The 26,965-nt window shown below is 35.1% G+C and overlaps 1 protein-coding gene and 1 long non-coding RNA gene across 5 annotated transcripts in view; one reads left to right on the top strand and one right to left on the bottom strand.

Annotated features, from left to right (window-relative positions):
* The window catches only part of GABRA1 (gamma-aminobutyric acid type A receptor subunit alpha1), a 53,514-nt gene extending 47,485 nt beyond the window's left edge, over positions 1-6,029 (bottom strand). The window contains exons 1-3 of one of the 4 annotated variants that reach the window (XM_001144938.6): positions 5,141-6,029; positions 4,130-4,361; positions 1,673-1,761 (exon numbers count right to left, since the gene is read on the bottom strand). In XM_001144938.6, coding sequence (XP_001144938.1) covers positions 1,673-1,746 — 74 coding nt within the window. In that variant the 5' untranslated portion in view covers positions 1,747-1,761; positions 4,130-4,361; positions 5,141-6,029. Of the gene's footprint in view, positions 1-1,672; positions 1,762-3,937; positions 4,014-4,129; positions 4,587-4,765; positions 4,822-5,140 lie in introns of those variants that run through there. The other 3 variants (XM_009450083.3, XM_054684760.1, XM_518079.6) reach the window with 3 other exon arrangements.
* The window catches only part of LOC134810126 (uncharacterized), a 42,167-nt gene continuing 16,907 nt past the window's right edge, over positions 1,706-26,965 (top strand). Inside the window, exons 1-3 of the long non-coding RNA XR_010157399.1 lie at positions 1,706-2,037; positions 19,664-19,780; positions 20,584-20,691. This is a non-coding gene — a long non-coding RNA (uncharacterized LOC134810126). The remainder of the gene's footprint in view (positions 2,038-19,663; positions 19,781-20,583; positions 20,692-26,965) is intronic.

Genomic DNA, 26,965 nt, shown 5'->3' with positions numbered 1-26,965 from the left:
AATTATTTATAAAAACTCATTGTCACAAAATCAACTGCCATCCCTGCATCTTTCAAGGATGCTGGAAGGTCATCTTGATAAAGATGGAAAATAAATGCTAGAACACCCTAAGTTGTGAGGAGGCCCTGATCGGGAACTCTGAGGAAGAAAGCAATACAATAAGAAGAAATAAAGATGAAATGGGGTAACATGACTAAATAAACTTAAATTATTAAAACAATTCTTACAATATAGAGTGTTTATTACCTTTATCTACACCCTCTAAGTTTTTACAGCTTATATGAAATTCAGAAAATGCTTTTCTTCCTGGTTTTATCTTACAAATGTTTTCACCAATTGTTTGCATTGGAATGCAGATGCCCAAAGAGACCACTGCCTTTTCCCCAAGACCAGTTCTGCTTTCCCAGCTGGAATGGAAATCTTTATTTTACGTGATTTTTTAATGACATTTCATCTTTACTTCTAACTTACTATGTCAAGTTTTAATTGCCAGAAAAAAACCCTACGAATAAGATGCTTATTCATTTTGTATTAAACACTCATCCCAATGTAGTGTTTCCTAAACTGAATATATATTTTGAAGAGAAATGCCAGTTACAGTACCTGATTTTGATTCCATATGAACCACTATATAATAAAACACTGTGCACTAACTCCATCTACAGGTCATTGCAATAGTAACACTTCATATAATTTTTCAAAAGCAGTAAAGACATTTAACTTCTCTCATTAAGGATATCTGATAATAATGCCTGTCTGTCAGTGTTTACCATACACAATAGCAAAAAACAACAACAGAAAACTTCTGAATTAAAATAAATCTTCCTAAATTCATATGTCTTTCCAGACTATTCCATCTCCCTATCTTAACTCTTAAGAGTTCCCTTGCCATTACATTTTGAATAAACTCATGTTTTTATTGTATGTCTGACCTTCTTATGGGTCACAGGAATAGGCTACACAAGAAATACAAAAGCAGATAAAGAAAAATCTGTAATACTTAGTCATGTAAATAGTTTCTATTATATTAATTTCACATGCTTGATTGGATCATTAGAACATATTTTGACTATGATTAAGCTTTATAAACAATTAGTAATTGTTTTTTTAATAGGGAAATTTGATTTTACCAAAGTTCTTAAATATTTGTCTCATATAGTCCACTTTTATTAGTTATATAGATAACGATTTCAAAACATGATATGCATATGCATTTAGAGAGACATGATTTTCAAATAACAGATATTATTTAAAACTTTCCATTTCTATAAACACAAAAGTTACTCTATGATCTTTACAATAGGCTAGAAATTTTCTTGTTGTAAAATCAGGTTACACAGTATGCAACCACTAATTGGGGTAACTTTTTCTATGAATTAGGAAACCGCACGTTTTGTTCAGTTCCAACTGAACAGTGAGAAGTTCAATCTAAGACTTAAATGTTGAATTAATACATGTCTTAACAATGGCTTGTTAATTGTATTCTAACTAACGTGCAAACATAATGATTTGTTTCATACTGCTCCTCTTTATTCTTAGCTGGAAATTATTGCAGTTAAGTTTTCTGAATTCCCTTAGTCATAAATTCATTTGAGGACAATTTTCTTCCCCCGATAAAATAAATGAAAAGTTACAGAAATTTTCATGCAGATTTTTAAAAAAGTGTCCCCACCTTCTTCCAGTCAGTGTGCTCAGAAGGAGGATCCAGGCCCAAAGACAGTCAGACAGACCTGGACTTTTCCTCATCGCGGGCTGGAGCAGCTGAAAAGTAGAATAAGTAGAGATCAATGTCTCTAGCAAGAAACATCAGGTTATAACCACCAGGGCTGACTGAGGCAGTTTAGATGAATGCTTTGAAGTCAGGAAATGACCTCACTGGGATATGACACCTCATTGGAAGCAATGGAAACCTGGACCATCCATTCTCCACTTTCCCTTCCATTTCTCCATTCAGAAATATATCAGTGTCCTTATTCTCCTGTAAAAGAATACAAGCTGAAACGCTTTCAGGTGACAGTATTGCTCAACATAAAAACTGTGAGTTGTTTACCTCTAGGTTTTATATTTAGAATATAGTTTGGTTTATTCTCTTCTTGTTGTTTATCATCTAAAAATTTGGACTTTTATGATTTCAGTTTCCACAGTGAACTGTGCATTAAAATTTTTAAGCTGGTGTCTCTAACAGGAAGAACATATTTAGGGATTGGATGGGATAGGTTAACATGTTGTGATGGCTGAATTCCTCTTTGAATTCTGCAGGTACCTTGATTTCAGAAGCAACTGTATTTATTTCTATTTTAAAACATAGGAAACACACTGTTGAATGCCGGAGTCGTGCTTTTATTCTGTTCCTGTGACTGCTTTGTTAAACATGTTTCCTAATGTTTCTGTGAAGCTAAAGGACACAATTTATAGTCAAGCCATGTGCTGATCTCTCTCACATACAAACCACACACACACACACACACAAATGCACACAAACATGCCCACACATATCTTTCAAGCCCTCTCAAATTCTGCCAGGTTGCTGCTAGAAAATGTTTCATCTCAAACAGATGGAAGCTGGAGTGCTTCGCTTTGCATGAATAAAGGGATCTTTTTACCTCTTAGGTAAAGTGCAATCAATCACCATCTGATTGTTGAATTTAGACTTGGTAGTGGAATGTTGGAGAACTGGAAGAGTACAGAAAGCTTAGAGAATTAAAAATGTATATAGTCTATGTGTGGAGTCAGTTTTCGAAATTCAATGCACTACCTGGATAAGGAGCAGCTATGGTAACATTTTAATGTTCTGTAATTAATTCCAGTCATAATATAAGGAATGTTCAAAGTATTTAATCTATATTTCTTTGTAGGGTAAGTGATTAATAGACTGCAATCTTTTAAAGCTTCTTTTTCATTAAACCCTCTATAGTTTAATGTGGTATGCCTTTAAATACATCTACAAAATGCTTTCTGCAGTCTCGGGAAATCATTTAAATCACTAAAAACCATTACAAACAGGCATGTAAGCAATGAAACATAATATGTTTAGAGCGAAATGGTCTAGAGATAAGAACTCTGAGCCTCATCATAGCTTTTCCTTAATTTAGTAATTTAGTGACTGGTTTTGAAACAGATTAGTTGACTATGACAAGAAATCTTGGATAAATATTATGTTAAAATGCTACATCTAAATTGCAAAATTTTAATTTACCCTTTTACTAATCTTCATCGTTTGTTACAAGGGAGAAACAACTTTTCTTAGCCCTATTAATTTTTGTTGATCTTTTTAAAAAGATTGAATATCTGAATGGGTAAACAAAACACAGCAAAACCCTTTGACAAGGCACCATAGCTTTTTGACCTCTTCTGACATTTTTAAAAGAGAAAAACAAACCTATCATGGCACTTCAGTTGTTAAGAAAGTTTCTTGCAAATACAAACATAATAGTTTAAAAGAAAGGCTAAGCTGCAGTCTTACCGCTTTCTACCTTCAACCTCCCCCTCCCCTAGACACACACTCCAAACGTTACCATCCCATGCCATCCATATCAAAGACTAAGTTGAGTTTTCGTGTTCAGAATGGGAGAGACCCCTACACCAGAGGGCATTTCACCAGCGTCCACTGGAAAGGGAAAAACAGGCAATTTTGCAGCCAGGACAAGAGCGTGCCTTCCCTAGGATGATGGAACAGTGAGACAGGTTTTCCGTCCCAGCGTCTTAACTTTAGATGATGGCCCCCGACGCCCCTCCCCAACTCACCCCAGCTCCCCCTTGCAAATAAATAAATAAATAAAAGACCAAAACAACATGCCACCACCCACCCTGCGGAATACATTCAAATATGCCTAAGAAAGAGGAGAGGAAAAGAAGAAAGACAGCGGGGGAAAAAAAAAATAATGCTCTTATATTGCTGCGGTTTCACCCTGAAAGAAAAACATTTCGTTGTTTCTACCTGCTGTGGGATCAGGCTCCTGTCCTGCTCGCTCCCTTGCTCGCTCGCTCGCTCTCCTTCTTCTCTCTCTCTCTCTCCCCCCCGTCTCCCCCCGCCCCCCCCCCCCCCCGACTATAACATTCCTGTCTCTCCAGCTAGGAAAAGCCACGTTCAAAGCTCTGTCTGTGTATCGTGGTCCAAAGTCGCACTTACCTAAGGCCGCCTCTGGACACAGGATCTCTTAAGACCGGGGAAAAGTCTGGGAGAGAGAATCGTGGAGAGACTGGAGCCAGCGCGAGTCTGCGAGTCCGAGTCCGGGCGCGCCGGAGCAGAGGGGCGTCCTCGCTCTGCCTCTCACTCACTTGGTCTGAGCCATCATGGACTCTGCGTGCTCCTTTGCTGAAGATTTCACACCCAAATTTGCTTCCCAATATCCAATCTGCAGCTATACAACAAAAGATTTCTCTTTACCAAGACAGTAGTAATACGTCCCAGGGCAAACCGGATGTGAAATAGGCGGTGACTTCATGCCAGAGAGATTTTATTTTAGAAAGGAAGGTGGTACCAGCCTCTGGATCTGGAGACCAATCCGCCCATTTTTTATATGCAGCACAATTTAACTTGCACCACTCTGGCCCTAATCCCCTTCTCGCTAGCTGCAGGCTCAAATCCTTCTACAATCTGCTGCAAGCTTCTCTTTTTGGGGGGAGCGGCAATGGGGGAGGGAAGGGTAGAAAGGGTGAGAGACATACGGACTGCACTTAGAGTCTTTTCATACTTGCAATTTATGAACACCCGATTTTAAGGTGAGCCCATTAAAAATACAACTATTTAGTGCAACTATTCTACCTTTGATCAAATATTAAACCACTGCCTGCATATGAATGAACGCAAGCTCTGAAACAGGGAGATGCAGGGTTACACGTGTGGGGAGAGCACTCGTCTCGCCTCTCTCCCTCACACACACACTCCCACACATATGTCTAAGTCCCCGTGTCTTGCAGAGTCACGAATGGTGACGGATGGTAGGAAAGAGTTCTGGCAGGTAGGAAATTGGCTACTGGATTTAGAGAGTCTTTCGCACTTTCTCAGGTTGGGAGCGCTTTCCACCCCACCTTCTTCTGTAGCTTAGAGGACAGCAAGAATACCCTCCGGAACCGGGTTTTTACCTTTGGAGGCAACTGTTTGTCTATGTTATCATGGAGAAAACGCAGGCGCCGTTACCTCTGAATTGTGCTGGGTTCCTGGACGAAGAATATTTAACTAATAAATCACTCCGATCATTTCTAGGTTTGAGAATCATATCTCCATTTCCGGAATCATTCCTTTGCCTCGAGCTCCATCATTCTCGGATTAGGAAAATGGGAGAGGGAGAGGAGGAATTTTTAGAAGTCAGGACGAAATCCGCATCTACTTTTTCCCCCCCTTCTCCGGCATCTTCTGTTACCCTCCCTGGTAGCTCTCCACCCACAAATAATTATACACTAGGAAAGGGGGGTGTGTTTCAACATCAGTCTAACTAAATTTCCAAGGAATCAGGGATGACTTGGTTTCCTCCTCGGATTTTGTGAATGGCTGTTTGTAGCAGAGAGGGGATGGGTGCTGTCTTCCTGGGAGCGCTTACTAAGACCTAAAACACTGGGAGCTGTCCCTTCAGCACTTCCGTCCTGTTATGGCAGGAGGTGCTGAAAAGGTGAGGTGCCCCATGCAATGTTTCTGGTGGATAAGGTCTGAGCTTTGGTAAGCTCACTGGTCATTTTCTCCTAGTGAGTTCCTAGCAGAGAAGACGTTTCAGATGGGGCGGAGCCTGAGCAAGTGAAGAAAAAAATCTGAGTAGCCAGTCCATAACCACTTTGGGGTTTCTGATTCTACAAGTGCCTCTTGACCTTGTGCAGCAATGCAATCAGCTTAATGATTAAAACTTAAATAAGGTGATTGCAATAATAAGGAATATAAAATTGAAGACCACATTAGGGGTTGGGCTTGGTTACCTTCTGAGTTTTGTGGTCAAGGGTCAACTGGGAAGTGATTTTAGAGATAAACTTTTGGAAGAGAGATTTGAAGATTATGTTAAGATAGCCCTGTTTCTGGGCAGTAGTTAATTGCCTGTTATGTTCAGATATAATAAATGCCAATGTATTCTTAAAGATATTCGCTGAAGAAACATCACAGCTTCCCTATGTGTCATTACCCAATTTTTATTTACTTATCCATTGATTAATTAATTTATTGAGTGGTTTTGAGAATAAAACTGAATTTAATGAGATTTATAATTAATAATGAAATCCTGAGTTAACGATTAGAAAACATTATTCTTTTACTTCATCTACAATGCAATTCCACAGTTTTGTCTTGTTTTAATGAAAGTCAACAGTTATAAAAATCTGAATTTTTAGTGTTCTCCTGGCTAAACTGTTGCAGGTCCTTTTATGATCTTCTACAAATTGAAAATAAATTTATATCCTTTATCTAATGAAACACAACCAAATCACTCTACTGATTTTGGTTTTGCAAACAAATTCACTGAAGCTTCATCATGTGAACAATAGTCTCAGAGCAATGCCAATTACATTCTGCTTCAGATTAAAAAATTTTATGTGACTATGAAGCAGGATACAATTGCACAGCATTTTCACACATTTAAAGAAATAAATATTAAATAATTCAGGGGCTATAGTGTGTATATGGAAATGGAAATACCTATACTATGATTCTCTCTTTAAAATGTAATACAAGGTAGATTTTACTAGATGATTCTCTATGCATATCAGCTTGTAATATATATATGCATGTATGTATACATACACACATACATGTAATTTGCTTTAAGACATCTATATTTTTCATAAATTGTGAGTGTTTAAGAATATTGATATTTTAATACTCCAAAACATCAATTGATACTCTAATTATGGGTGTGTTTATTGTGTTCCATCTGATATGTCATTAATATATGCACATACTACCATAAAATATAATAAATTAATGACAAGAAAATACTTACTTTATATTGTTTTTATATTCAATATTTTATATAATTTTTGATATTCTTGTGTTTTGTTTTAGCCAGAATGAACCACTTCAAACTATGTGTGCATATAATGATGTCAGTTTTTTAAATGATAATAACTATGGTGTTTAATATTCTTAGAGTGTTTACTTGGTGCCAAGTAATGTGAAAAGTAATTTTCATAATAATTCAATTTGATTCTCAAAATGAGTCTCTATGAGAGATGGTCTTAATATTTCTGTTATACAAATCATTCAGTAAATTGTAGACTAGAGAGGTCAAAAGACTTGCCTAAGGTCACACAGCTAGTGAATATCCACACTAAAATGCAAATCCAAATGCTCTGACTTCAAAGCCTATTCTCCTAACCACACTCCTACATTACTCTCTTTCCTTACTGTGAGACTGTGAGCTCATAGTAAAATCTTTTTCATTCATTTTATATCCATGCTAGACCACCTTTATATCAGTCACATAAAACTCATCTCTGAATATTTATTATTATTTATTCATGGCAAGAGTTTTATTTTGATGATCCAGTACATCCAACTGCAACATAGAATCAGGCTTACTTTAGTATTTCAGAGATTTAAGCTACTTTTCTTTTGTCTCATGAGGCCGGTGGCCAAGACCCTCCGAGCAGTTACAAAGTCTTGGCAGAAAGAATTTGAGGTCAAATCTAGAACCAGGGATCCTAGGGATGCCTAATCGCTCTATCTCCAGTGCTGCAGTCTGGTACATTTCGCTTTTCCTGTCAATTTTAAATGGCAGGAAGCCCTGACCTAATTGATGAAGTGGTGCTGATTCTATTCAACAGAGAAACGTTTTTACTTTCTTTAACTAAATGTGAACCAAATGAGAAAAAAATAGCAAGAGTGTTCTCATTTATTCAGTGTGTCTTTTTATCGTTTACAAAATAATGTAGGGTGAAGGAAAAGAAATAAGTAAAAATAATAAAATATCAAATAAACTTTCGTTGAAACTCAGAAAAAAATTGATCTTTTAAAGTGTATTTGAATGGCTCAGATATCTACAATGAAATTGTGTTTTAGCATTATACATTATATATATGAATATTTATATGGAATATTTCATTACACTCATTTATGTAGTCCCACTTTTCTAATTCCTCTGTATATAATACAGACCACCATGTTTAATTGACTATACTAGCATATCCAGAGGGATGTCTCTTCTTTTATAAGTGATATTGAAATAATAGCTCAGTAGGAGTAAAAGAAAATAAATGTGGTTTAAGTAATAGGTTATTTTTTTTGTACCTTAATCTAGACATCTTTGTCATCTGGGTTATTTAGACAAATTATATTTCCCAGGCTGGAAGTCTCATTTGGTATTTCAGCATACAGAGAAACATGGTAAATATAGCAAAAACAAAATTTATGTATATTTGAGTCATAAGTGTTTGGCACTCTAGTGGAATTTAGAGATTGTTTGCCCCAACCACTTTGACAGGTCACAAAGCTTACGTAACTTTTCACATGATCTTTACAGAAGTAGAACCCAGGTTAGCATGGCACAATAAATGATTATGCACGAATATATACTTGAAGTCACAGATGTTTCAGAACTGTAAGGCCGTGGGCACATTGCTAAACTTTTCTGAAGTTTTCAAATGAAGTAATGATATTTTATAAGCTGGTGGTGGCATTACATAGGAAAACAAGTGTGAATCAGATAGCCCTCTTGTGTGACACCTAATAGACATCTAATGAATGCCAATTTTCCTCTCTCTTTTTTCTTGCCATAAAATTATTCTTTTCTCTGCATTTTAGTGCATTATCTACAGCGTGTTTAAATAACTAATAATACTGATAGTACTGTCAACATTTTGCATACTGTTGAAATAAAATTTTCACTTAGACAGGTAGTGGGAAAAGCTAGCTCCTGTGCCATCTTAATCCTAGGCCCATGTTTTTATTTTTAAGATGTTGAGTCGGGGAAATTTTCCTACATGGGCCTTGGGCATAGAGTATTTTACATACACGTTAAACCAGTAACATTTGAAGAGAATATAATACAGGATATAGCCAACCACAGCAAATGTTCAAACCACAGCTAGTACAGTCAACCACAGGCTTCCCAAAAGATACATTTACATTATTTTTCCATAAGATGCAACAAATACTCATCAGGAATAAAAATATGTATGTGAGAATCAGAGTCTATTTAACAGTAATGTAAGTAGGGCACTATCCAATTTTCCTCTTTTGGCAGTTTTCAGTTTATCAGCAACTCAAATGTAACCCAGATTCACCCATTTTCTTTCAAAGACTTTTCTTTTCACAGATGTCTAACCCATCAATCCAAGAAGGTAAATGCAGATTTATTCAGAGTTAGGAAAAATGATAATAAGCTGATGATTAGAAACAATTATTTATTTTAAAAGTTCAAATAATATATAAATTATTTTTGAAATCCTTGAAGAAGAATTTTTTGACTCTCCAAATAAAATTGGTAACATGATGACTAATGTAAGTCAGGAGGGAGGTAAGAAAATAAATATAATTTATTAAAATGCTGTCACAACTCTCTAGATTAAATACTTTAAAATGCTGTATCCTATATAACTTGATTGATGAAACATGCAATTAAAAAAATTTATAGCTAAAATCAGGCATTCAGGATGTTTATGTGTCTCCTTTGGTAAAATTAAAGTGCATAAATATATGCACACACATAGTCTATGTGTAAACTCCTTTTAAACCATAAGAATGTATGTTTACTTATGTTTTTCATTGTTAAAGTTAACAGAATGAATACATATCCAATCAGTAACAACGACTAAGTGTCTATCTTGCAGAAAGAAACATAGATCTAAGTGAGAGAGTCAACTTAGAGAGATTATATATCAAAAATAATGAAAACCATTAGGCATATTTGTAGCAAGAAACTGCATTCAGCTTATTCATAACCTGCTGGCATGTTAGGATATGTCTAGTTTAAATATTTGAAGAGTTTAATGTGGTATCATTATCCTGCTGGACAGCTGCATTTACATATTTGTTTAAAATCATAAAACACAAAAAAATGACATCAACATTAAAGCAGCATTTAAAAAATCATTCATCATGCCCTGAATGGCCATAGGATTTGTGGAAAGGATATGAAATGGAAGGATTTACTAGAATAAAGATCAAGAATTAAGACACTAATAAACCATCTGTTCAATAGCTCCCAATTCTTGATGTTTATAATAATTGTGTTGTGTGGAATGAAATGAAAACAAATTTGTGGATATAGATGCACTTTTATTATGGCTGTACATAAATATCTCCAGACATAACTAGTGCCCTTGTGTTAAATGTAGAAAATGGATGTAATTATATTTTTACTATAATTTACAACTACACAAAAGCATCTCTCTTAACCAAACTCATTTCCAATTTTGCTTAGAATAACATTCACCAAGATTTCTCTGCAGAGAAAATTTCATAGCCTCTCCCTTCTCTCTCTCTATGTCTACATATAGAGAGATATAGATATGTAAATATAGATATAGATATCTATTTTTCCATAGCTGTATAAACACTCTACTAGTTATCAATATCCATATCTCCATATCAATATTGATATCTATACTTCTAAATTGATACTGATATCTTTACCTGTCTCCTATCTCTCTCTCTCTTTTTTGACCTAAATAAACTTTGACAGAGAGAGAGAGACAGAGAGACAGAGAGTGTCCGCTTGGGTAGGGAGAGATCGAGAGTTTTAAAAATGAGTAATATTCACGTTTGAGTAATTATATATCAATGATAAGCTCATACAAATCTCAGAAATGTGGACTGACCCGTATGAAAACTTGGGATTTGGCCCAGAAAGCATGCTCTGGATGAATAAATAGATGTTCAAGACCAGCCTGGCCAACATGGTGAAAACCCGTCTCTACTAAAAATACAAAAATTAGCTAGGTGTGGTGGCATATGCTGGTAATCCCAGGTACTCAGGAGTCTGAAGAAGGAGAATCACTTGAACCTGGGGGGTGGAGGTTGCAGTGAGCCGAGATTGCGTCACTTCACTCCAGCCTGGGTGACAGAGCAAGAAATATTGTCTCAAAAAAAAAAAAAAAAAAAAAAAAAGAAAAGAAAAGAAAAAATAAATAAATAAATAAATAAGAATTGAGTGAGTTTTTCTGCTTGTGATTAACCACATTCAATATTGGAATTTCAACATAAAGTTGGCCACCTTTAAATTTTATTTAAGGGAAAAGAAAAAATAACTCCCAAATAACAGTCCCTTCCTCATAAAAAAAGTTATTATTTAGTAGCTATAATATACCTGACACTCTACTAGTTTTGTTGTTGTTGTTGTCGTTGCTCGTATCTCACATAATATTCGTAATTGCGTTCTTATAAAGGTGCTGTTTACAGATAGGGAACCTGTGTTCAGTAAGATTAGTAGACTTTCCTAAAGACACATGGCTTATAAGTCAGAATCTGGCTTTGAATGTAGAAATAGATTTTGTGGCTTCCAAAAGTTACTGATTATAAGGCAGTGAAGGTAAATACCTCCACATAGCCTGGGAGTATAACTGTAATGAGAGACTGTTGATACTGTTTCTGATCACAAATATCTGCAGGAATGAAATGTAGTTATTATGAATTATTAAAAATTAAATATTCAGGCCAGGTGCGGTGGCTCACACCTGTAATCCCAGCACTTTGGCTGGCTTAGGTGGGTGGATCACTTGAGGTCAGGAGTTCAAGACCAGCCTGGCCAACATGGCGAAAATCCACCTCTACTAAAAATATAAAAATTAGCCAAGCGTGGTGGTACATGCCTGTAATCTCAGCTACTCAGAAGCCCGAGCCAGGAGAATTACTTGAACCTGGGAGGCGGAGGTTGTAGTGAGCCAAGATCCCGCCATTGCACTCCATCCTGGGCCACAAAAGGGAAACTTCATCTCAAAAAAAAAGAAAAAATATATACATATATTTTTTAGGAAAGCTGCCTAATGTAGTATTAAAAAAAGAAATTTGGAAGCACAACTGTCCTTTTTTTCTAGGGAGATTATTTACGGATGTTAAGTTGGGCCACTTCTTTGAACTTTAGTATCTTTATTTGTAATAGAGATTTAATACTTTCATTTTACATGGAATATTCATGAAATAATACCTGTAAAGTAGTTAGCAAATTAAAATATTCTCAACAATTGATATGTATGGTTATTGTTAACACAAGCATTACAGTGTAACAGTCGATGATAACAAGTAACTTTTTCTAGTATAATTCTTAGCTTTTTGAATAATAAAATTAAGATTTTTGCCTATGGCAACCAATTCATTTGAGGCTTTGCAGTTGAACCACCACACTCAAACTCAGCCAAAATTTATCAAATACCAGACTAACCATTTGGGGTTTTTTCATCATATGGTTGGGGCCTGAAGCAAGGAAGAATTGGCATTTGCAAGGAAAGTGAATTCATTATTTTAGAGAAACTCAACTCAGCAGGCGGTAGGACCAAAGACAAAATGCTTAAGGCCCAAGCTATTGTTAAACTCAACCTTAGCACCACAACAGTAAGAAAAATATTCTTTCTCCATCCAACTTCTGCTAAAGTATTTTTACTAACAAGACAATAAGGTTTAGAGAAAGGAAGAAAGGAAGAAAGAGAGAAAGAAAGGAAAGACAGAAAGAAAGGAAAGACAGAAAGAAAGGAAAGACAAAAGAAAGAAAGGAAGAAAGAAAGAAAGAAAGAGAAAGAAAGAAAGAAAGAAAGAAAGAAAGAAAGAAAGAAAGAAAGAAAGAAAGAGACAGAAAGAAAGAAATGAAGGAAGGGAGGAAGGGAAGGAAAGAAGGAGGGAAGGAAGGAAGGAAGGAAGGAAGGAAGGAAGGAAGGAAAGAAAGAAAGAAAGAAGGAAAGAGAAAGAAAGAAGGAAGGGAAGAAGGAAGGGAGGAAGGGAAGGAAAGAAGTACGGAAGGAAGGAAAGAAAGGAAGGAAGGAAGGAAAGAGAGTGAGAAGGAAAGAAAGAAGGAAAGAAAGAAAGAAAGCAGGCAGGCAGGCAGGCACGAAGGAAGGAAAGAAGGAAGGAACGAAGGAAGGAAAGAAAGAAAGAAAGAAGAAAGAAAGAAGGGAGGGAGGGAGGAAGGGAAGGTTTTAAAATTCAAATCAAATAAAATGGAATGCAAAACAAATTGAATGAAAAACAATGAATGAGAAATTAAAGGAAACTAACCTATGCTTGCCATGTTTTACATGTTTATTAACAACTGGAGTAGGTATTGCTGAAGCAAAAAACCATTTACAAAACATCAGAAAGGAATACCGAAAAAGAAGCCATGTAGTTTGGAATCAGCAAATTCTGAAATGAAAACCAAGTTTTACTAGACAAAGAAAGAATCAGAGATTGCTATCACAGAGGCTCATTTTTATACCATATTTTTGTTTTATTTATTTTTTAGAATATTCTAGCAAGCAAATTCACTCTATTATGAATCAACTGAATCATATCAATGTTCTTAAATTCAAATTAAACACAAAAATCAACTATGATTGTATTGAAAACAAAACAAAACAAAACATTTTGTTTTGTTTTATAATTTCTATATAAACCAATTTGGGTTAAAAGTTTGTACTTTTTCTAAACTATCAAAGTGAAATAAAGTCAAAACTTGGAAACAGTGACTGAGAATTAGGAACTGGAATGATGTTCTGTTCTTATCCTTCATTATTAGCTCTGTGAACTATGCTAAAATATTATAGTTACTCTTTGTATGACCTTGGGAGACTAGATACCTCTAGGAAAACTAGCTATTTCACAGATTGAACAGTCCTAAGTCAGTCTGACAGCCATATGTTTAAATTATGATTTCATTGCCTGGAGAAAATTTTGTCAGGCTCCCAAACAAGTCAGCGAATTCAGTAGAATTGCCCTGTGGCTTTGGAGGAACATGGTTGGGGAAGGTTAGTCAAGGTTCAGAAAGCTTTTGTCAAAGTCTTAAAGAGGGCTCAAATACAAGCCCTGTTTTCAGATAGAAGGGAATCTGCTTCCCATATATATGCTCATGGAAGGCCCCATTAATTCCAAAAACAAACAAACAAACATTACAAGATGGGGCTATTTCTTATGTTTCCTAAAATCAATGTGTAATTTACTCTGAAAAGTATATAAAAACAAAAGAAAATTAAAAAAAACAAAAAACAAAAGATGAACTAATATCTCCCTTGATAAGAGCTTGTGAAGTACCAGGAAAATGTAGAGGGAAAAAGAAGAACATTTTAGTACAAGATTTTTATAAACTTTGCAGTAACTCCTCTACAACAGCAATGCATGAGTACAGGTAGAGAATGTGGTTGTAAAATTTGAAATTGTAGTCACAAATTCTGTTCTCATTCTTTCCTTTTGAAAGATAATTTTCACTCTAAGGTTGCTCTTCTATTAAAGTATATTAATGCAGACATAAAAAATAAATATAGTTCTCAAAGTTCAGCATGTCAGATGTCAAGGAAAACTAAAATTTTACATAACAGTTTAATAAACATGACTCCTAGAAAATATAAGTAGTTATTTCTTTATCACATTTTTATTTGAAGAAGCAGTAACTGTCGTTTGTACTCATCATTGTTTTTATCTGGTTTCCAAATCTAAATCCAAATTTGAGATTTCCTCATTTAGCGGCACACTATATTAAAAGGACATGCCTGTTCAGGCAAACTTTCTCCTGCCCATTTGAGGAATTCATACCTACACATGTGTACACTAACTTGCAGTTTCCAAAACTTATTGTATACATAATCTTTAAAAATACACTGAATAAACCAATCAGATTATTTTTAGAACTAGTTAAATCAATCCAGAAGTTCTCTGAAGGAGTTAATGTGAGCAAAACCATCAAATCAAGGCTTAGAGATTTTACCAGATATAAAAATATACATGAAGCTATAGTAAATAAAACTCAATAATTCTGGCACAGAAAGACTTGCACAGCTATAATTACAATGAAGAATCCAGGAAAGGACCCATGGATAATCAAGAAATTGTATATGGAAAGGAAGCTTTCCAAAGCAGTGTAATTTATTATTTAATACATGGAAAAGGATTACAGACATTATAATAAAATAAAACAAAAACACAAGTAAACAAAAACATTAAAATTAAATTCACACCCCCAAATAGAAATAAAAATGATTTACTGGTGAAAGAAGGAACCTACAAATATCCTATGCATTAATGAATTCAATTAAAAAAAATCAGACAATGCACATAAAAATGAGAACACAGGACAAAACCATAGGTCAACAAGGAAATTTCACCAGTGGCCAAGAAACATGAGAGAAGATATTCAGCAGCAATTGTGATCATAGAAACTCAAACTAAAACAGTCACAGTTATCAGACTAATGAAAACTTTTTTAAAAAATGATGCTATTCAGTATTTATTTGAGTTGTTGGTAGTAAAAATGGCAATCTGTTAGTGGCTATCAAATTATCAATATACTGTATACAAATTTTAAATCAGTATCCTAGTTCTAGAAATCCATTCTACAGATATTTGAATGCAAGTGTGGCAGGGTATAAGCATATGGAAGTTTAATGTAGGATTAATGCAAATGCTTTTAAAATCAGAGCCATATTAAATGTCTGAGAATAGGAAAATAGTTTAATAAATTTTGGTATGTTCCCATCATGAAATTAAATGAGCATTTAAAAAATGAGGTGTATATTTATCCATTGATGCAAAAAGACATTTTCACGGTTAGCTGATTCAATGAGCGAAGATCTAAATAGTGTTATTCGTATTTTACAAAATATATATAATATACAAGATAAAGTATAGGTCTAAAATGAATATGCAATGATATGCATTTCATATACGTAAAACTATTGACATGAATTATCTCTTTTTATTTTATCCGTTACATTTGGTATGATTTTTTGTGAGCATATATATATATATATATCTTTTGTAAAAACTTTTCAGGAAATAATAACAAAAGAAAAAGAAAATAATGACATTTAGATTACTAGATATAGAAGACATAAATCAATGCCACCTAGAGTTCGCTTAAAATCACAAAGTCTGAACTCTAGGTTTACAAAGATAGGTTTGTTATAATTATCACCGAAGAAGAGTTGGGTTCTCAAAATTGTTGCGATTTCATTCACTTCTAGAAGTTGAGAAGTAAGTGGAAGCATAGTGCTAGAAGCTCATACTCACTTTCTTTGTCTTCCTAATTATATAGCCATCCAAGAGTAACACTTCTCTTCGGTAACAAGATAGTTCAGAATCTTAAACATTTTTCCAAATAACATGCTTAGAGGCCTACTGTAAATTCAACAACAAATGATTGGAAATTGAAACTGTCAGTCAACTAAAGAGATATGTTTGAGTAAGAAAAACTGTCTAATGCACATTATAAATACCAAATCACTTTTGCAATGTTACCTACATGTAGATTTACGTCCTCCTCCTCCTCCTCCTCCTTCCTCCTCCTCCTCCTCCTCTTCTTCTTCTTCTTCTTCTTCTTCTTCTTCTTCTTCTTCTTCCTTCTTCTTTGTCTTCATCTTCATCTTTGTCTTCATCTTCTGCTGCTTCTGCTTCTGTTGTTGTTGTTGTTTCAGGGAGAAATCATTTTGTGTTTCTACATACCCTAGGGAACATATGTTTGAGCATGTTAGTAGCATATTTATGGAAACCAGAGTACTTTGTTTACTTTGCTGTCTCTACACTTTGGAACTCTTCACTAGTTTTGTAATTCTCATAGACTCATTGTTAAATGAACCCCTCTTATCCCCTGTGTTGAAGGATGTTTACATTTGGCTCTATACTTTTGCACAACAGTTATGTAAGTAATCATCTCCAAAATTCCATCAAGGATGCTCTTTCTCTCATGTGCAAATATTTTGTCCCACATAGCCTCAGCAAGGAGAGTAACTTTTAAACTGGAGAATAAATTTAAATGTCTCAAGTTCCTTTGTTTTCACCCCTACATAATGTACCACATCCATTCAGTGTTTCTGGAGACATAAATGGGTAACTTCATGGTCAAGAAAAAAGTATCTCTTCTTTATATCATTCTAAAAGAAATACAATAATTTTTCCATATATGAATATACATTTTGGACATCCATTGATATATTCTATGAGTTGAGAGCATAGGTTTCTGTCTAATGAACAAAAAATCAGGTTAAGTCATCAATAATATTTTTTCAAGATTTTGTTGAAATGCTTCTAAGTTTAGAACTTTGATCATTACATTTTACTATTGAGTCCCGGTGGATAAAGTTAGCATATCTTGTTTCTCACTCAGCTTAAATATATTTGCCTTTCAGAAGAGTAGGTAGTGAAGATTAACTTGATTGTCCTGTAGTATGGTACAGTAAAGTGGGCAATTTTTCTACATCTCTTGAGATCAAATGAGGGTAGAGGGTGGAGATAGGTGCTAAATTTCCAGGCTTGGGTGGGCAGAAAGATGGCAGAGAGATTTTCATTCAACACAAACACAATGAAAGAAACATCCGGGTGGAGTTATAACAGGCCAGTTTCAGGCAAACGTGGCTCAACTAAGTACTGAGCTGAGACAAGTTACTTAACCATCTAATATCTGATTTTTCACCTGAAGATCAGATATAATAGCCATCTCAAATGTTTCCTTATGAGGTCTAAATTATATAACTTAGCTAAAGTACTTAGCACAGTTTCTAGCACATGATAAATATTCAATAAAACGTTTTAGACCTTAACTGATAATGTATATTCTTATTAAATTATAACTAAAAACCTCTCTGAGACTCAGTTTCTAAATTTATAGATTGAAGTTAATACTTTGTATTTATCTTAAGGTTAGAAACCAGTAATTCAAGGAAAGCATCACTGTAGGTACCGTTACTGGAGATGCAGTTAGAATGCACGATTACTCCTAGGCTACATGAATCTCTGTGTATGTAAAAATAATGTTGCAGTTTGTGAATTCTGTGTAACTCTCTTTCTCTATTTCTTCTTTCAATACTAATGATTAGGTCTATTATTGCAGAAATTAAGCAAGAACATTTTTCCCTATGTATCAGTTCATACCTTCTTTATGGATAAAGTAAAAAGTTTTTACTGAACAATTTCAAATACTTGATAGCTCAAGTACTGGTGCTTAGATATCTAGTGAAATACAACTTCCCTTCTTGAGTCCTGACTCTAACTGTAAATTGTGACTGCATTCCAAACTAAGAGAAGCACATTTCTAGCTCCAGAGTATTGAAGCCATGCTGATTAGGAGCATTTTGATTAATACAAACACCAATAATAATTATTCACATGAGAGGATTTTTCTGACTGCAATCATGCTTTAATTTCTCCTGCTGGGTTTCATATTTGTAAATGCTTCAAAGATTAACCAGTCTTCCATTCTCATTGGGAAGTATTACTTGATTATCTCCTGTCTGCTTTACTTAGGATATCTGCCTGAAAAACACTGGCAGCACTTAAACTACTTATGAGGCTGTAATCACTAGGATGGGGTGGGGCTGGGAATACGTTTTTGGAGACAGAGAATCTGGGTTTTCTTATTTAGTAATACAAGACTCTTAGTTCCATGAAGACCAGGAGTATTCAGAGAAAACAAATGGTTTTTAAAAGTCATACATAAGATTTAATCTTGAAGTGCAAAATAGACTTCTGGACTGAAGTGTAAGCATTAGAGGGACTTATTGGGAGACAATTCACTGTGTGTATCTTGCATTTCTGCACATTCTCTGAACACAGATTTTGATTGCCTTTATTTCAGATTATCTTTTCAAGTATTTCTCTGTAATAAACAGCCTCGGAAGATAGAGGTAGTGTCTCTCTCCTGAAGAAACAGCAGATTTGCTCATAGCCATGGAAGACAGAGATAGTGTTCCTCTCTGCAAGGGGCAGGTACACTTACTTCTCATAGTGAAAGAGGTGGGTTTCCTAAATTGAGGATCTATCTACTGTAATTCACCCAATTTCATCTGTAGATGTCACTTGGCCCTCTTCACGTTGCCCTGTGGGAATTGGGGTAAAGGGCACTGATGCAAACACGATGTCATGCTGTTTGCTGTCCCATGAATAATAAAGCACTTTGTCTCTGACTCAGAAGTCTTGCATCTTCTTCCAGCAGTTATGAAACTGCAGGAAGAGAAAGTGTTAGCTTGCAAGTAGGGTAAAGCATTAGACATTGCATAGCTCTTGATACAATGCAGACAGATAAAGTGATAAGAAGATAAAATAACTCAATAAGGGAAAACTAAAAAGTAGCCTGAGATTTCCTTTCTTCCTGTTTAATAAAGACACACTTAGCCTTAACTCATTTATTCATATAGTAAGCACCCTCTATGTGACAGATATTATTCTACTTACCAGGAATACAGTTCTGACTATGACTGACAATTTCCTTCTTCTCTTGGTACTGAGCAGAAACAGGAACAAATATGTGAATGTGTGTGTGTGTGTGTTTGTATAAATTCCAGATGGTTATATATACTATGAAGCTAAATAAGAAGGACAGTGAAATAAACTAACACTTCTTTAATTATAATAGTCAGGAAAAGTCTTTATGAAGTGATAACATTTGGTATAAGGTCTTCAATGTAGAATTTTTGGGAGAGGACATGTCAGATGACAAGGAAAAGGAGAGGGAGTGAAAAGGAGTGAGAGGGAGGGGAAAAGAAGAAAGAGGGGAAGAGGAAAGGAAAGAGAGCAAAAGACAAAACAGCAATAGAAGAGACCCTAGGATTTAATACATTTGATTTTCTTTTCCAGAAAGAGAAAGAAAAGCAGTATGGCTGGGACATAATGGATGAGAAAAAATGGATATTTAATGAATTTAGCCTTTTGTGCTGGCACAAAATCATACTGGAAATTATAGACCACAGTAAGGTAATCAAATAGGGTAGCTGCTTTCTCTTTAACTTTATGAATTCTTTCACTTTCCTCATTATTTTTAAAAGTCTTAAAGTTTATTGATGCCATGAGTATTCTGAAAGTAAGGAATACATTTGCACTGGAAAATGCAGGTGTATGGATTTCTAGAACAGAATGAGAAAAAAATACCTTTACTTAGAAACTTCTGAAATAGAACTAAGTATTATTACAACTAATTACACTGTTTCTATTACTACTAAAACATAGATACTTCTGATGCTACTAAAATAAAATATAAATATAAGGAAAAAGAGAAGGACGAGGCAGAAGACAAGAAGAAAAACAAACAAACAAAAAAACCCAACAAATTATTGAGAGACTCATCTTCCAAGAACTAAGCTCACTGCTTTACATATTTTTTCTAAACTTCAAAAGTGCTCAATAAAATGCTGCGGTGCTCCTTTCAGAGACAGAAATGAATGCTCACAGAAGTGAAGTCCTTTGTTTGGGATTTCCCAGCTAGCCAATGCCTGGGCCAGGAGTTGAACCTTGGAACTACCCAGCTCCTGAGCCAGGATATTTGTGCAATATGCAGCCCATATTGTAATGAAGCATCTTTATGCCGCAGATGTTCCTTCACTTATGAAGCATACGGCTTTGTCATCAGTTGATAGAGAGTTGCAGTATTTCAAAGATTGTTAAGTTCAGTCATGGGACAAAATGATTGGTGGTTTTTATCTGCATTGTTTGAAAAGTGTCGCTCTACACATTGGCTGAAATACAGCACATAACATTTCTTTTCTCTTTTTTTCTTTTAGTGGGTGTCATCAGACAACAGATGTATCATGTCTACACAATACGATGAGTAGAAGTGCCTAAATCAATCATGTAGCATGAGGATATAGCTGATCCATGCTGCATTCCAGGTGCTTCTAGACTTTGGTCTTTTGGAAGGAAAAGGATGAGTTTCTGGAAAATATCTCTAAAGAAAAAAGGATTATTATTATTATCCCAAAGGAAATGTTTCATAAATGCACATAATCAAAGGGAACACATAAAATTATCTGAAAAAGTAGGCTTTGATCTAATAGAATATCAAATATACAGTGATCTGAAATTTACTTCTTGGGTAACTGGAAACCAATTTGTTGTTGGTTTGTCAACCAACATGTTGACATGTTGTTACACTGGGAAAATATATCTAAAAGAGATTGACTAAACCAGTGTTTTCATAACTGTGTTATAAAGAATGCATGTTTCTAGAGATAGTAGCATTTTATGAAAATAAGTTCTCATAGTTTGAAAAACCTCTAGCAAAATTTATTTATTTATTATAAGAATTGATATTCTTTCTTAGTAACAGAACCCCATTTAGTTAGTTGGGGAAGGATTATAATCTTATGCTATGTGCCTGTATTTCTCAGCCTTTACTTCACTGGGGAAGCCAGTGAAATGTAGGTCTAATTTTGGAGTGTACTATGAGAAAAGTCCTGTAAAGGGTTCTAAATGAACTTGGAGGAGCATCCCTTTTGCCACTTCCCTGTTTTATTTTTCTGCTTGGAAATTGTGTGTAATGATGGAACTCCAACAGCCCAGTTTTGTGACATTGGGTTGTTTTCAGGATAAAATCCACAAATTAGCATAACAAAACTTATAAATGAAACTTCATTTTACTTTGTGATACTACTATATGAGCCCTGGTGTACTGACATCTTCATTAGATGTTTGGTAGGAAAGTAAAATGGTAATGGTTTAAGCCATTGTAGCCAGGTCTCTGCTATTTAACAGAAAATGGACATAATTCCTGATACATTTGCATATTCCACATTTTTCTTAAAGGTTTTGCAGGTACATTTGATGATTAAAAATCCTGAAAAGTGTTGTCATAAATAATATCTACATAAATAAAATAACTACTAAGAAGTTGCCATGTGCTAGAGATTGCCCTAGATACTGAGGATGTGGGAAGATGAAGAGTGATTGATTCTATGTCATGGAAGGCTTTTCAGAAGATGCTAAATTAAGTTTTGAGGGGTGAATAGAAGTTTCTTAGAGGGAAAAATGGAAATATAATACAGATTGAAAGTGTAATAAAGGAAAAGAGATATAAATATCATGTTTCCCAAGAACTTCAGCATGCTTGATACAGCTGGAAAACAGGAGTGAATTTGTCTCAAGGGTGGATATGTTGTCCTGGAACAGAGTTACATATGTAGAGAGGTAAACAAAGGCCAAATTTTGAAAGGCTTTTTATAGCAATCTAAGGAATACAGGCACTGTACACTAGGCAACATGGAATTATTACGCAGTTGTAGGCAAAGATAAACAGGATTGTATTTGTGTTCTTGAATGACCTCCTGGCATCAATATGGAGGATGGATAAGGGAGCTTGTTTGTGGGATTCAATAAACAAATATAAGAAAGCCCAAACTACTACAGCAGTCACTTCTCTGACTTATTAATAAAAAGCCACTGGTGTTTATTCATGCAACAGTGCCCATTCCATGAACATAACCAACATCAAAGGAAATTAAGAACATTCACTGTTAAACCAAAAGAAAGCCCATATTTGAGGAAATAATTTCCATGAATTAAAATTTTTAAAATATCCTCCCGTTTTCCAATTTTATTTAAGAACAACCCTTTTATAAGTGCACAAAGTTGCAGACACCTCTTTGATTTAATCAGATCTTCCCACTAACAGCAGCTTCCACATTGAAGACAGTTTTTGTTTCTCTGCCACTTTGCAGACCTTTTAGTACCTCAGGATAAGAGCATAGTCTATTCTTGTTTTTTGTTTGTTTGTTTGTTTGTTTGGTGTTTTTTTTGTTTGTTTGTTGTTTGTTTGGTGTTTTTTTTGTTTGTTTGTTTTTGGTTTTTTTTGTTTTTGAGATGAAGTCTCACTCTGTCACCCAGACTGGAGTGCAGTGGTTCGATCTTGGCTCACTGCAACATCTGTCTCCCAGGTTCAAGTGATTCTCCTGCTTCAGCCTCCGGAGTAGCTGGGACTACAGGCTCACGCCACCACGCCTGGCTCATTTTTGTATTTTTAGTAGAGACAGGGTTTCACCATGTTGGCCAGGATGGCCTCGATCTCATGACCTCATGATCCACCCACCTCGGCCTCCCAAAGTGCTGGGATTACAGGAGTGAGCCACCGCACCCAGCCAAGAGCATAGTCTATTCTACGTAGTCAAGGAAGTTTGCGTTTTCCCAGGGCTCCCCTTTTCTAGCATTTAGAAGCTGGTTAGAGACAGCACACAGTGACATTTATCACTATGCCCACTTGGGCATTGTGACTGAAGCCAAGATCACTTTCATCAAAGTAGTACCATTTACACTAAAGTGCCAGTGGTTATGCATCAGTGAAAATCTGTATAGCCCTGATTTCAAGGGAAGTAATCATTTTTTCGGAAACAGTAACAGCCTTAGGATCCTTTAGCATGTCTAATTTTTTTTAATAGTCCGTATCCCTCTTCATTAGCTCCTGGCCCAACTTCCTACTACACTAAATTCTGAGGAGGTTGTGAGCTTTTGAACAATCCCCCATTTCACTGTGGAACGTTTACTTTGTGATCTTTTAGGAAGGGCTGTAAAATACTTCTGAGTGTGGTTCCAAGCTGAGGAATTAGATTTTATCAGGGTCTTCTTGTTGGGATGGTTGGAGGTAAACTGTCTTTCTCATTGTAATAGTGGTTGTTGCTATCATTTATATCCTAGCCACAATTCTCATCACCTCTATTCTGCCAAGTAAATTTCTGAGAGAAATCAGTCAGCGTAGAAGGAATTAGTATTCAGGTGCACCCATGTGGTTTTGACCACCATCTATATATTTTTTTAAAGACTCTTGTCTCTGAAATTATTTCTCTAGGAATATTGTTTTCTTTCAAGCCCATAAAATGCATCATTTCATGCTAAATAGTATACCCAGGAACCACCACTCACAAGAATTTTTGGCAGAAAGTATCATCGTTTTCATCTGACCATGGCGGACACTGAGTAAACAGACTGGAGGGAAAAGCTGAGTGACGGTTTTGCTTACCTAGTGAGCTTAATAAATACGTATGTTAATTAGAAAATAACAAATGGATATTTTAGAAATATATTACTCTAAAATAGGCTGCTTATAGAAAATATATTTTTTTCTTATTTTTATTTGTACTTCAACTTGCTTCCAAAGAGAATTTGTAGTGGCTAGTGGTGCATATTACTACTATCATTATTCTATTAAAAGTTTTGCTTGTCTCTTAGACAGCAAATTCAATAGAAAAGAACACTACCGAATATAAATCTAATGTTACTCCAATTAAATTCAACTTGTTATTTTCAAAAGAGCAACAGGATCAGTAAGAAGAAAAGCAGAAATAGATAGCTTGTTTTTTAGGAAGGTGGGTCAGGAAGCTCAGTCTTTGTTTTGCACATATGGAGATAAAAACACTGGAAAAAAAATCATGGAACTGAATCATTAAAACATTACAAAACAAAACTTTTTGAGAATTAGAGGCATTCTCTCATATCTAGGAAACATACTGACTACTGGTTTATAAAAGTAATGCAAATCATAAAAGTCCCACAGATTCTGAAATAAGTCAGTGTATGGAATGATGATTCTTAGAGAGCATTTAATGTAATGCCTGTGCTTCACAGGTGAGGAAACAAAAACCCCAGAGAAGTTAAGTAACTTTTTCAGTGTCACACAGTAATAGAGGCTAAGTAGGGCTTTCTGAACCCTACTTCAAAATTTACTAGTTGATGTACTCTAAGGCAACTTATTCTAGGAGAAAGATCTGTTTTAGGATTCCATTTTTCTCCCTTCTGCAAAGTCAGTAGGTGACCATGTGAACCAGGACACATTTACTTTCTGATTTTTTTTTTTGTAGAAAGCAAAATTATGATTTTTAAAAAATTTGTTTAGTTATTGTTTATTATTTCAATAGGTTTTTGGGGAACAAGTGGTGTTTGGTTACATGAATAAGTTCTTTAGTGGTGATTTCTGAGATTTTTGTGCACTCATCACTCAAGCAGTATACATGATACCCAATGTGTAGGCTTTTATCTCTGGCCATGATTTTGAAAAGAGTTCTAACAAAAAAACAGCAAAAGAAACATTTGAACCAGTGTCCAAGATCAAAGACTAAAAAGTCCTCTGTTAGTAACTAAATGTAACATAATGCAAACCAGAATTTTAAAACCAGATAGAACAATTTAGGTAGTTACTTCTCTTAAGGAAGAGAGACATGAGAACACATTCTTCTTTTCAAGTAGTAAAAAAGGCCTTTATCGTATTCTGCTAAGGCTTTACTGGTTAAAAGATTAACGAATTTCTTTAGGTTTCTAGAAATACTTAGTAACCCAGTTTCATAAGATCCCATTATATCACAGTAGGGTATGTGTTTCAGAACTCTTGGATATAAAAGTTTAGCTTAGCAAAAAAGAAGAGCCAAACTACTGGAGGGAAAGTATTGACTTTTAAGAAAAAGAAGTTTCATCTTTAGTGATTAAATTAATCAAATGGATATTTTTCACTTTCCTTCCATAAAACACATTTTTAGAGACCATTCAAACATAAGTTGCTCTCAGAATCATACTAATTGGCTCTCTGGTAATTCAAGAGATGACTTGTTGATGAAGAAGATACTGATACGCTCACAAGCGAATATAAGAAGGAGCAGTCCTACTCATATTTTTAAAAGATATAAATAAGAAGAAGCACTTTAGAACAGAAGCTTGAGAAAGGTTCCTTAAAGAGATAGTAATGCTAATATATATTGTCACTTGTCTTCAGGGTAAAAATGAGGGAAACATCTAGAATTGAACCCCTGTAAATGGCGTAAGAATCTTAAACTATCAGACCCTAGGATGAAGCTGCATGACCCACCTAGCTCCCTAGTTATGGTTTGCCCCAAATATAAGGTTTCTGTAATTGCTCATATTCTATTAATCTGTGTGGAAAAGAAAGGCCATTTTCTACTGCTGTGCTGCAAAAGAAATTTTTAAAATTTATAGAGCATAGAAGCAGCAACATTTCTGGAATCCATGAGCCTGAAAGTCTCAGCTGGTTGCCTCGTCTGTCTACTTTTTTTTTTTTTTGCCATAGGACCTCAATTTATTTGGATATTGGCCCTCAAATGGCTCAGAACGGAAAATGGAGGGTGACAATCATGATCAGTCTCATACCCTTTGGTACCCGGGGATTAGGAATGAATGTATGGCCCAATACTGAAGAGAGACATGCAGGAAAATCTATCTATGTGGCTTTACCCACAGGAAACATGCAATAGTAGGAACACCCTTCTTTTTCACTTACAATAGGCATATGCCAATATGGTACCAAGAAACTGATGAACACATCTTGCAAACATAAGTAACAGCTACCAATATCCTAAGGAGAAAAGAGGACAAAAGTACTGAGCATCTGGGTCCATGATAATATTGCTGATTTGCTATATGAACTCTAAAATCAAGCTGAAGCTTGTGTCTAATTTTCTGTAGGTATCTTGAATATCTTTAAATCTCTGTGCAGGCAAAGGCACTTACTGCTTTTGATTCTGATCATTTTTTTTCAAGGATGTTTGTATAGCAAAAGAGTTTGAAAGATACAGACAGTGTCTCATTCTGGAACCAACAACGGCTTTGCTTACTGTTTTCAGTGTGGTAAAGATAATGTTTACCTAAAAAAAAAAAAAAAAAAAAAACTTTAGGCAAGATTACCGTCCATTGAAGAAGACTTGTTTTCTAAGTTTCGAGTTTCTCTCCTGTAATGCAGCCAACTTCATTCATGTAAGGGCATTGTCTGAACCAGTGTCCAGTTAAAATCAACACAAAAGCTGATCTAGCAGAGTAAAATCTTAGCGTCTTCACCGTTACTGGCACTGGGTTTCCTGTTGTATGAGGTAATAAATTTCCTCAGACCCTCTTTGAATGGCATGTTCTATTATTTATGGATAAAAATATTTTATCTGAATATCATCACAATACTATTTATTTTTTGAAGAAAAGAGAAGATAATCTCTAGATACATGTTTCATGTTAGAGTTAGCAGCATTATGCAGTGAAATTGTAAGAGTTGGACACTTCTGAGACTTTAGGAAACTATTTGATACATTGGTCTCAATGTTCTCTTGTTGAATGGGGGCAGTAAATCTGCCCTAAGTAGGGACTATACCTTGCATATAATATAAATGGTCACTAAGTATTTTA

Source organism: Pan troglodytes, chromosome 4, assembly GCF_028858775.2.
Source record: "Pan troglodytes isolate AG18354 chromosome 4, NHGRI_mPanTro3-v2.0_pri, whole genome shotgun sequence".
Classification (NCBI taxonomy): Eukaryota; Metazoa; Chordata; class Mammalia; order Primates; family Hominidae; genus Pan; species Pan troglodytes.
The sequence above is the reverse complement of the archived record's forward strand: the minus strand, read 5'-3'. Positions and strand labels throughout refer to the sequence as shown.